We start from the raw sequence: 12,068 nt of genomic DNA on the forward strand, positions 1-12,068 counted from the left end.
TAGTAAAATTCTGTTTAGCAGTACAGAGGAGGTTTGAAGAAATTGTTGACAGGGGACACAATATGGCATTAGCTCACATTGATCCTTAAGACTGGTGGAGATATAAGATTTCAGACATTACGCTTTAAACATACTAAATTTTTGAATGTTTCAAACCAATTTCAAAATTCACATACAGTGGTAATGTCATCTTGTCAAAGGCTTTAATAAACCAGAAGTTATGAATTAAACAACTACATACAGCTATGGTAATTTAGGGATTGTAAGGTTTTGATGGTGGAGGAAAACGGGAGTACCTGGAGAAAAAAACACTGACATACGGCCGTACCTGACAACTGCCCCACGTAGGCCTTGAACCCTTTGCTCAGTGGTGGAGGACTAGTGATCGGAGACCTTAATGACATAGCCATCACAGCGTCCTTTTCAAGTTAAAACAAATATATCACTTCTTATATTATTATCAATAATGGATCACAAATAAAGCAGGATAGATGTGGATATGGATGTACAGTCAGCTTTAAAGGGATTTGAATTCATCCCCTTTTTAATGACTGCCAGAGAAAACAGATTCCTAGAGTAATAAGGACAAATCAAAGGCAGTCCACTTGGATTTTGAATTATTTATAAAATAATAAGCCACGTTCACTGACGTGCATATCACTTGAATGTTTGTTCCAGTTATGAAAGGCTGTTGTTGAAAAGAATTTATTTGAAATGTAACAGCTAAGTAAATAAAACCTACTTTAAGGTGACAGGACTATTCATATGGTTAATTCGGTAATAATAAAAAAAAACGTTTAAAAGAAAAGAAAATTTCATCAAAATCTTACAGGTAATGTACATTTTTTATCAGTTCTCTAAGCCCCTGAGAGATTTACAACAGTGAAACACCTCATGAGATTGGGTCACAATCGGTCTTTGGTTTATGTGAAAAGATCAGATAACAACAAATAAGTAACAATATAGACAATGATTTTATTCTGGTAAACTGGTGACATGGTGGTGAGATGATATATACAGTGTTCACAAAATAATTTACACACAATTAACAAAGGTCTAAAGGAGTACCTAATCTGTTCTGTAACAAAATGTAATATGGATCTTTTCAAAACTTTCTTGCCTATAGAGCAGAGAATTTATGATTCTTAATACATGTATTTATCATCTAAGCTTTTCAATAAATAACAAAAAACAAAACATATATTTATCAAAAACATCCTATAAAATGAATGTTTGTTTGCTCAGCATTTTCCTCTTAGACATTTGCAGACCAGGATATGACAGCATATCTTAGTCAATTCACATGTACGGTACTCTCGTTTTAACATGGGTTTAACCTCGTCACAATACACAAAGACTACAGTGGTCACAGTATATCTTAGTGGAGTCCCATGTACTCTCGTTTTAACATGGGTTTACCCTCGTCACAATACACAAAGATTACAGTGGTCACAGTCTATCTTAGTGGAGTCACATGTACTCTCGTTTTAACATCGGTTTAACCTCTTCACAATACACAAAGATTACGGGGGTCACAGTATATCTTAGTTGAGTCACATGTACTCTCGTTTTAACATGGGTTTAACCTCGTCACAATACACATAGATCACGACGGTAGTCACAGTATATTGTAGTGGAGTCACATGTACTCTTGTTTTAACCTCGTCACAATACACATAGATTATGATGGTAGTCACAGTATATCTTAGTGGAGTCACTGTCAGCAGTACCTCTCGTTATCACAGGCCTCAAAATGATGACATCTTTCCAACTTTAGTGGTATGAGTGTGAACCAAATATCAGACTGATTTTCACAAACTTAAACAATTCAGAAACACAGTATCAATAATCAAGATGGTAGTTTTGGATCCTCAAGCTCTTTGTGAATTTCCTCACAAGTCTTTCGGCCACGCTTTCCTTTTCTTTTTGATAAAGGTTCAGGAAGATCTGCATTTGGATCAAAGGGATAATTATCTTCGAGGTATGTATCTTTTGTAATCTTTAGTCCTGCAAGAAAACAATGACAATGTTTAACTGAAGCATTCCTACAAGGCAATAATACCAGGAAATATGGCTAATGGAATTTCTAAGCCCTATAATGAATCAACGTGTTTAGATATGCTATTTGGTAAAAGATCCAGGCTTATCCTTCCTCAACTAATATAACATATAATTTCTCAGTTTTACATAATAAAACCCCCATTTATTATAACAGCTTATTACCCACTTCATAACTGTATATCGTAAAAATACAGAAATGTCTTGCATATTTTTCTTAATTTCAAACCTTTCCAATCTTAATCTGGCAACCTAAGCGTAACAGCAACACAAATGGCCATAGTATGCAAGACATTATCACATAAGTCACTTTGTCAGAATGTACCACTGTAGATAGCAATTGGACCCTGCTTTGCCATAAATTTCCATGAAATCTGGTATTATTTTTTTGAGCATTAGACAGAAATAGGCAGTGATCTGATTGTGCAGAGAGTTGTATGAATGTGTCGCAGCATGGAGTTGACAATGGTAACAATTCATCCCTTAGGGAGTCATCTCTACCCTATCATTCACATGTAGTGTTTTTAGGGAGTAATCAAAAAGTACTAATGTCACTTACTGTATCTGTTCTCGCCTACCAGTTTGGCTTGTATGACAGTCTTTCTCAGTAACATGTCAACATCCTCAGCCGTTTTAATCAGCTGTATCAAACAAATACAAACATGTCACCAGCGTGAGTGTAATAGTAGAACTATGGTAACGCACATAGGCTTATTATATTTAACCACACTTTCAAATTTTAAACAATATCTGCACAATGAAAACGTTTATACAATATACATGGGATTTACTCTACCATTAAAATTAAGTTCTACTATCAATTATCTTTTAAGTTCCAGCTCCCAAACAGCAGCAGAGTGATGTCTGTATTATAACTTCAGGAAACATTTATTTTATGCTTTATGTTATGAGGATACCTCTTCAATTTTTTCAGGATCTGTTTCATCTTTGCCCTTTTTGAATTCTTCATTAATTCTGCTCCGTGTCTCTGGAAAAAAAGAGAGTTCAATTTCAACTCAAATCTATGCCATTATTGCCCATTGATTAAGAATCTATTCTCCTTTAAATGAGATTATTACACAGGAATTCATACCATTCTCTTTGTCCCTAAAATGATACAAGAACACCAATGTAAACATCAGTGTAAAAGTCAACTTATTAAACTTGTTTCATGTGTTGTGAAAGTTTGGAACATACAGCAAAATGTGGCACCCATCCCAAGTTAAGATTTGTGAAGCAGACACAACACCTTAACAATGGTTTTAATAATATATATCCAACATTTTAATTACGAGTGGAAAAACCTTGTCAAGAAATCTCATCCAGCTTGAATATGTTAAAAGGGAGGTAACAACTAAACGCCAGCCTTTAAACCTGAACACTTTCTGTTAAATCACCGTTCTGTTTGATATGTGTGCAGACTGAGTGCTATGTACCATTGCCATCCTAATTATATAAATCAGCCTTCTGTTTGATATGTGTGCAGACTGAGTGCTATGTACCAATCCTAATTATATAAATCAGCCTTCTGTTTGATATGTGTGCAGACTGAGTGCTATGTACCAATCCTAATTATATAAATCAGCCTTCTGTTTGATATGTGTACAGACTGAGTGCTATGTACCAATCCTAATTATATAAATCAGCCTTCTGTTTGATATGTGTACAGACTGAGTGCTATGTACCAATCCTAATTATATAAATCAGCCTTCTGTTTGATATGTGTACAGACTGAGTGCTATGTACCAATCCTAATTATATAAATCAGCCTTCTGTTTGATATGTGTACAGACTGAGTGCTATGTACCAATCCTAATTATATAAATCAGCCTTCTGTTTGATATGTGTACAGACTGAGTGCTATGTACCAATCCTAATTATATAAATCAGCCTTCTGTTTGATATGTGTACAGACTGAGTGCTATGTACCAATCCTAATTATATAAATCAGCCTTCTGTTTGATATGTGTACAGACTGAGTGCTATGTACCAATCCTAATTATATAAATCAGCCTTCTGTTTGATATGTGTACAGACTGAGTGCTATGTACCAATCCTAATTATATAAATCAGCCTTCTGTTTGATATGTGTACAGACTGAGTGCTATGTACCAATCCTAATTATATAAATCAGCCTTCTGTTTGATATGTGTACAGACTGAGTGCTATGTACCAATCCTAATTATATAAATCAGCCTTCTGTTTGATATGTGTACAGACTGAGTGCTATGTACCAATCCTAATTATATAAATCAGCCTTCTGTTTGATATGTGTACAGACTGAGTGCTATGTACCAATCCTAATTATATAAATCAGCCTTCTGTTTGATATGTGTACAGACTGAGTGCTATGTACCAATCCTAATTATATAAATCAGCCTTCTGTTTGATATGTGTACAGACTGAGTGCTATGTACCAATCCTAATTATATAAATCAGCCTTCTGTTTGATATGTGTACAGACTGAGTGCTATGTACCAATCCTAATTATATAAATCAGCCTTCTGTTTGATATGTGTACAGACTGAGTGCTATGTACCAATCCTAATTATATAAATCAGCCTTCTGTTTGATATGTGTACAGACTGAGTGCTATGTACCAATCCTAATTATATAAATCAGCCTTCTGTTTGATATGTGTACAGACTGAGTGCTATGTACCAATCCTAATTATATAAATCAGCCTTCTGTTTGATATGTGTACAGACTGAGTGCTATGTACCAATCCTAATTATATAAATCAGCCTTCTGTTTGATATGTGTACAGACTGAGTGCTATGTACCAATCCTAATTATATAAATCAGCCTTCTGTTTGATATGTGTACAGACTGAGTGCTATGTACCAATCCTAATTATATAAATCAGCCTTCTGTTTGATATGTGTACAGACTGAGTGCTATGTACCAATCCTAATTATATAAATCAGCCTTCTGTTTGATATGTGTACAGACTGAGTGCTATGTACCAATCCTAATTATATAAATCAGCCTTCTGTTTGATATGTGTACAGACTGAGTGCTATGTACCAATCCTAATTATATAAATCAGCCTTCTGTTTGATATGTGTACAGACTGAGTGCTATGTACCAATCCTAATTATATAAATCAGCCTTCTGTTTGATATGTGTACAGACTGAGTGCTATGTACCAATCCTAATTATATAAATCAGCCTTCTGTTTGATATGTGTACAGACTGAGTGCTATGTACCAATCCTAATTATATAAATCAGCCTTCTGTTTGATATGTGTACAGACTGAGTGCTATGTACCAATCCTAATTATATAAATCAGCCTTCTGTTTGATATGTGTACAGACTGAGTGCTATGTACCAATCCTAATTATATAAATCAGCCTTCTGTTTGATATGTGTACAGACTGAGTGCTATGTACCATTGCCATCCTAATTATATAATCAGCCTTCTGTTTGATATGTGTACAGACTGAGTGCTATGTACCATTGTAATCCTAATTATATAAATACCTCCTAATGCAAAATCATCGTCTTGGAAAACAGCACACTTTGTCTTATGTAGTTGTCTGAATAACTTCAAAACCTGAAATCACAAAAATAACTTTTGTATAAAAAGAGGCATAGAGGGCGAGCTATAACTCACCTGGATATTTAAGTAATCATGGCAAAACAACAATATTCTCATCTAAAGCACTGCAAAAGTGAAAATCCTCACATGTAAACTGCTCATGTTGTGAAATTTTTAAACTGATCACAGTGTGGATATTTTCTTGTAGGCTATGGTTGTGATATCTGTGTATCACAGATCTATAATACATCATATATATACTGTAAATTACATGTGGATATCTTCAAACTAATTAACTCAATGTGAAAAACTTGATCATTTCCATACAATGAAATTTACACTTGTACAGTTTTTCACATTGAGTTTTATTAGGAAAATGTGGTATAATTTTCCTTAATTAGGCTTCGTCCTTCCGGTCCCAACGATGCTTCATAGCCAATCTGGTTGAGATCTGTAGGTGTAAATACGGTCCATGTAATGACCTGAGAATATTCCCTAAGGTTTGGGCCAGTTCGTGGTAGAATATTGTAACCTCGAAAGTAGGTCAAGGTTATTTATATTACATGAGGAAACATTAAAGCACCCCATCCAATCGCCATATACCTTCTAGCAAAATGTCAAGACCTGGGCCTTTAAAATAGAACTTCAGAAGATTCTCCAAGGAATTACTAATTAAAGCTTACCTTCAACCCTGACCAGCATTCTAAGCCGTCCTTTTACCTAACACAGTTTGTAACAGGGATGTATATATCTATTGTGTGTAAGACTTTGAATGGATTATAATATTATGAAAGGTCTTGGTGTACGGAACCTTAAATGGCTGTTCGGTAGTATAGTTGTGTGATGAAAGAATGTGGTGCAAGGACCCTTAATGTTTGTGCGTTACCAAGTTTTATTTTTTACACCCATGACACACACGAGGTGTGTTACAAGAGGTCAACATTTCAATACATTTCAATTACATAGCAAGTGAGTACAGATTGTTTATACAACATGTAAATATATAATACTACAGAATAATAGCACTGCAGTTATTTTATGGCACTTAGAAAACGACTTATTTTAGGCAAAACATTTAAATTACAAATAGAAATCATTCCTTTTAGCTTAAAATTGCTGAGGTTTGTAGTGTAATAATCATGGATATATATTTTTCTAATCGATGATATATATAAGTATTTTGGGCATTTAAACAAATAATGTGGTTCCTCACCTATACCTGTTTGACATAAAGGACATATTCCATCTGATTTTGGAGTTCCATTCCAGCGTCCAGTCTCTATTGGGAAATTTAGATTAGACGTTCAGAATTTACAAATAGTTTTCCTATCTTTTTCATTAAGTTTTTTTAGATATGATTCATACCGAAAGTTTGTCGTAAATATGGAGTAAAATTTACCACGAGAAGAGCTTTCTATCTCTTGGAACCATTTCTGTATGAATTGATCTTTTAACCGCTGTGTAGCTACTGCTTTGAAATGATTTCTATTCATAGCACATGTATTTTGAAAAATCCACAAATTGCTAAAACCTAACTTGTTTAATGTATCTTTTATGTAATTATTCCATTTAAAATGCATTTGTTCATTTAATTGTAAAACATATGTCATTTTATATATCAGACTAGATAACTTGCTCCTGCCAGTTAACAACTTAAACCAGAACATGATCATTCTTGTCTTGACTTCTACTTCCAGCGGATATCTCCCGGTTTCTCCATAAATCATGTAATTCGGAGTAGAATTTTTCACATTCATAATTCTTTTACAAAATTGCAAATGCATTCTTTCTATGGTAATAGTGTTTTTGAATCCCAATATCTCACGAGCATACAATAGGATTGGTGAAACAAGAGAATCAAATAACTTAAGTTGCAAATCAACAGACAATGTAATATTTCTTATTTTCTTGTACAATGCATATAGTGCCTTTTTAGCTTGTTCAGTTATTTTTGTTTTTGCTTTACTAAATGTACCATTGCTTTTAAATAATATGCCCAGATATGAATAAGAATTTTGGAATTCGATATTTTCTTCATTCAATTTAAACACATATTTTTGTCTACGTTTTCTTTTTTCAAAGATGACGACTTTTGTTTTCTGTACATTAATAGTGAACTTCAAACTTCTACAATAGTTTTGAAACACAGGGTATGTTGTAACCCTTTCAGTCATCGAGTAAACTGTTCTTAACCCTACCTGAGAGGGAGAAATAAGGTTAATTTCATCAGCTAATTTAGTTAATCTATTATTGATGATATGATTAAACACTTTCCCCAAGCAAGACACTGGAGTTATAGCTCTATAGTTGTCCGGGTCGCAAGTTTCTCCTTTATTTTTATAAATAGGCTTAATTATTCCAACTGTCCAGGAGTCAATGGGACTTATCCAGTATTTAGAATACTGTTGAATAACATTGGATATAACAGCATAAAGTAAGTTGATGTACTCTTGATATGCTCATTTAAAATGTCATCATTTCCACATGCTTTGTTATGTTTTAAATTATTTACCCCATGTTTAACCTCTTCCTCTGAAATATCTTCATCTAGTATTTGGTAAAAAGTATTACTTCTTCTAAAAGGTACTGACCAACTTCAACAATTTGAAGATAAAATGTCAGACGAGGAGTGAAACATGGAAAGAGATTGTTTTTAAAAGATACAAGATGGTCTAATTTGCGTTTGAAAGGTGACAGTAGAGGGCTGATTTGAATAATTCTGTTGTTGGGCTCGAAATAATGTCAGGTGGGAGTTTATTCCACTCGGGTATAGTTCGAGGGAAGAATGATGCCTTTCTGGTCTGGGTTTTTGAGTGGGGAATTTGATACGAAAACTGGTGGTTTGTTCGGGATTTTCTAACCGTAGGGATTAATCTGTCTGATTTTACGATAGCGACTTTCTGGTTTACAATGTCATGAAACATGGTCAGACGAGCATCTCTACATCTATCTGCTAGAGTACGCAGCTTAAGGTGGTCCAACATTTTTGACACACTGGAGGTACGATGGTTGTACCTGTGCTTATTGAGCACATAGCGCGCTGCCCTTCGCTGGACCATTTCCAACTTGTCAATATTTGTTTGGGTGTGAGGGTCCCATACTGTACAGGCATACTCAAGTGATGGTCAAACTAATGATTTGTATGCCTGTACTTTGGCTGATGTTGAGCCAATTTTAAGATTTCGTCTTAAAAAGCCTAGCGTAGAATTTGCTTTTGGGCAGATAGTATTTATATGTGAATCCCATTTAAGGTCAGATGATTGTGTTACACCCAGATACTTGGCCTGACTAAGATGTTCTAGTATGTGTCCATGTAAAGTATAATTATGGACTATTGGAGTTTTGTTTTTAGTCACCGACAACACATTGCATTTGTTTGGGTGGAAGACCATTTTCCATGTATTTTCCCAGAGCGCTAGTTTGTCTAGATCTTTTTGAAGTGTTTCAGCATCACTGTTTAACTTGATAACTAGATATGCAATAGTGTCGTCTCTGATTAACGGATTGTAGCATTTAGACCCACAGGGATATCGTTTATAAAGTAAAGAAATAAACTGGGTCCCAAAACTGACCCCTTGGGGACCCCGGAATGGACATCTACAAAATCAGACTTCTCCCCTTCAACTACTACTGTCTGAGTTCTACCGGTCAGGAACCTCTCGATCCAGTTTGCGACATTTCCACGTATACCATGATGTTTTAGTTTATGGTTTAGGAGAGAATGACTGACCTTGTCGAAAGCCTTAGCAAAGTCCATTATGAGGATATCTGTTTGGCGTCCCTCATCAAGATTCTTTGAGATGTCATCCACAAATTCAAGAAGTTGGGTTTCGCATGATCGCGATTTGCGAAAACCATGTTGGAACGGATACAATATGTTATGGATATCGGCATGGGTCATGATAGTTGAGACCATAATGTGTTCCATAATTTTGCTACAGATACAGGTCAGAGATATGGGCCTGTAGTTTTCTGAGTGAAATTTTGGACCCTTTTTATAAGCAGGTGATACATTTGCAGATTTCCAGTCTGAAGGCACTATACCTGTTTCCAGAGACTGATTAAATATTAGTGTTAATATCGGGGCTATTTCTGTTGCAAGCTCTTTTAGTACTCTGGATTTGATGTCATCAGGGCCCGAGGCCTTGTATGGATTTAGGCCTTGGAGCAGTTTTAAGACGCCCTTTCATGTATAGAAATTTCAGGCATGGCAGGATATTTATCGTGAGTAGACATGTTGCATCTATTATTTTTTTGTTCAGGAATATATATGTTATCATCAGTTGAATTGTTAAGCTTTTTGAAATATTCAAAAAGTTCATTTATTGGTATATGTCAGCTTTATTAGATTTAGCTTTATCATTTGAACTTTTCAGTCCATGTCCAGAAAACAGCTAACAAGGCAAATCAAATAGTCGGAATAAACTTTAGAAGCTTCACATATATCAGTAATGACATCTTTACCAGATTATTCAAATCTCTTATTAGGCCACACTTGGAATACGCCTCTGTAATCTGGTCACCAATGTACATCAAAGACAAAAGGGCTATAGAAAATATTCAACGTCGAGCTACTAAGCGTGTACCATCACTTCAGGACAGATCATACCCAGAAAGACTCCATATTCTTGGACTACCAACACTAGAATACAGAAGAGAACGGGCAGATACGATTTAGGTTTTCAAAATCTTGAACGACATAGACAGCCTTGATAAGGAAAAGCTGTTCAAAATGTGCGACTACAGAGCAACAAGGGGACATTCCAAAAAGCTGTTCAAAAAACGCTGTAAAAAGAATCAAACCAACAATTATTTCAGCAATGGAGTTATTCAACCATGGAATTCTCTACCAGAACATGTGACCTCGGCTCCTAGTGTTAACTGTTTTAAGGACAGGTTAAACAAGCATTGGAAAAATCATCCACAGAAATTTTAGAGATATCGACTCATGAGCAGTCAATGACATCACTAGTTTCTGACTCGCTTACGATGTGTGTGTACTTTTTAACAACTGTATTGTAGATACAGAAAAGTGTGACTCTAACCTAAGCGTTACTAAATGAGTCTAGGAACCGCTATGATACCAAGGGGAACATATATGATCAGAGGTAACTGTAAACAAATTAATGTACATAAATATTGTTAACAGCTAACTATAAGTATTGAAAATTAACCTGCTAGCGCAACCGGAAGGAGGTCGTGTCCAGCGGAAGTTTATCGACAATTGATCAACTCCATGTCAACCAGTGATTCAGTGATTCAAGTTCAGAAGGTCCAAGGTTCGAACCCTGGTCTGGCCGTGCATGCATTTTTCCTCTCCATTATCAGTGAACAAAGGACCATAACTCTGTATATAGTCCTAACAATTAGTAGCACTGTGTCACCCCTACTGCAGGTCCAGTACACTCTGCCGATTGAGCTATATAGCTGTAAAGACCTATAGCTCTATTGACCTATCTGAAATAGGTCTTTTGAGCTATTTTCAAGTGATTTTCTTGTTTAAGGAAAATGAAACAAAGTCACATTTAAAAGAAGATTATATCATTAGGTTGATAACAAAAGACATGAAATATAAGTATTCTTTCAAAAAAAATAATGATGTAAAAAAATCGGAAATTTTACATTTATGAAAAATGAAAATATACATCTAATCGTATGCTTTTTGCAGTGAACATTACCATAAACCTTATTGTTTTATGCGACTTTGCTTTAATTTAATGAAAATTGAAATCTCAGAAAATATAGCTCAATACAGCTATAATTTATAGGTGAATATAGCTATATAGGTCTTTATAGCTATATAGCTCAATCGGCAGAGTGTACTGGACCTGTACTGACACTCGCACATGTATATTTGTTCATTTTACTGAAGTGACGGATTACTGAGATATCCCGAGGACACTGTGAACAAGAGCCCGTTTACTCTATTTATATTGGGGCAAATGTCTCGTCAAACTTATTTCAGTATGCAACACTGTGGTTAGAAGTTCTCGCACACAGATTTTAGGGAAATATTGTACATAATTAACTAAATGTCACGAAAAAAATATTCACATCGTAAACTTAATATATGTGATACATAATCGCACCCCCTTATACTATGATTTATTAGTATAAGGGGGTGCGATATCTAGTGGGTGCGATAATATATCACATATATTCCAGAACCCGAGCACCTGTGCCTGTGGGTCAGATTGAACGACAAAAACATCTGATCAGTGTGTTCTGTGACCTTGGCTAACGTTATTGAACAAGTTGAAACTAACTCAAACTTGCATTGGATCTAATTTACATTCATATTGCTTGAAAGTAAAAACTATACTTGATCTACCTGATGTCAAGCAAAATGGTATCAGAATCGAACGAACATGATCTGTAAAGCCTACCCTGTGTCTGGTTACAGCCGACATTTCCACACGTGTTTCGGACCTAACTTTAGGAATCATGGATTAGCTTCCGGGTTCACAA

General features: G+C 35.2%; 1 protein-coding gene across 1 annotated transcript; it reads right to left on the minus strand.

The window, feature by feature from the left end:
- Positions 1-964: 964 nt before the first annotated feature.
- On the minus strand, positions 965-12,059 carry LOC110454091 (complex III assembly factor LYRM7-like). Its single transcript, XM_021503440.1, has 5 exons — positions 11,987-12,059; positions 5,543-5,615; positions 2,976-3,046; positions 2,618-2,699; positions 965-2,007 (listed from the first exon to the last, which is right to left on the minus strand). The coding sequence occupies exons 1-5, from the start codon at positions 12,044-12,046 to the stop codon at positions 1,850-1,852; spliced, it is 444 nt and encodes a 147-aa protein (XP_021359115.1). The 5' UTR covers positions 12,047-12,059; the 3' UTR covers positions 965-1,849.
- Between the last annotated feature and the right edge of the window lie 9 nt (positions 12,060-12,068).

The sequence above is a fragment of the Mizuhopecten yessoensis genome, unplaced genomic scaffold, assembly GCF_002113885.1.
Source record: "Mizuhopecten yessoensis strain PY_sf001 unplaced genomic scaffold, ASM211388v2 scaffold7669, whole genome shotgun sequence".
NCBI lineage: Eukaryota > Metazoa > Mollusca > Bivalvia > Pectinida > Pectinidae > Mizuhopecten > Mizuhopecten yessoensis.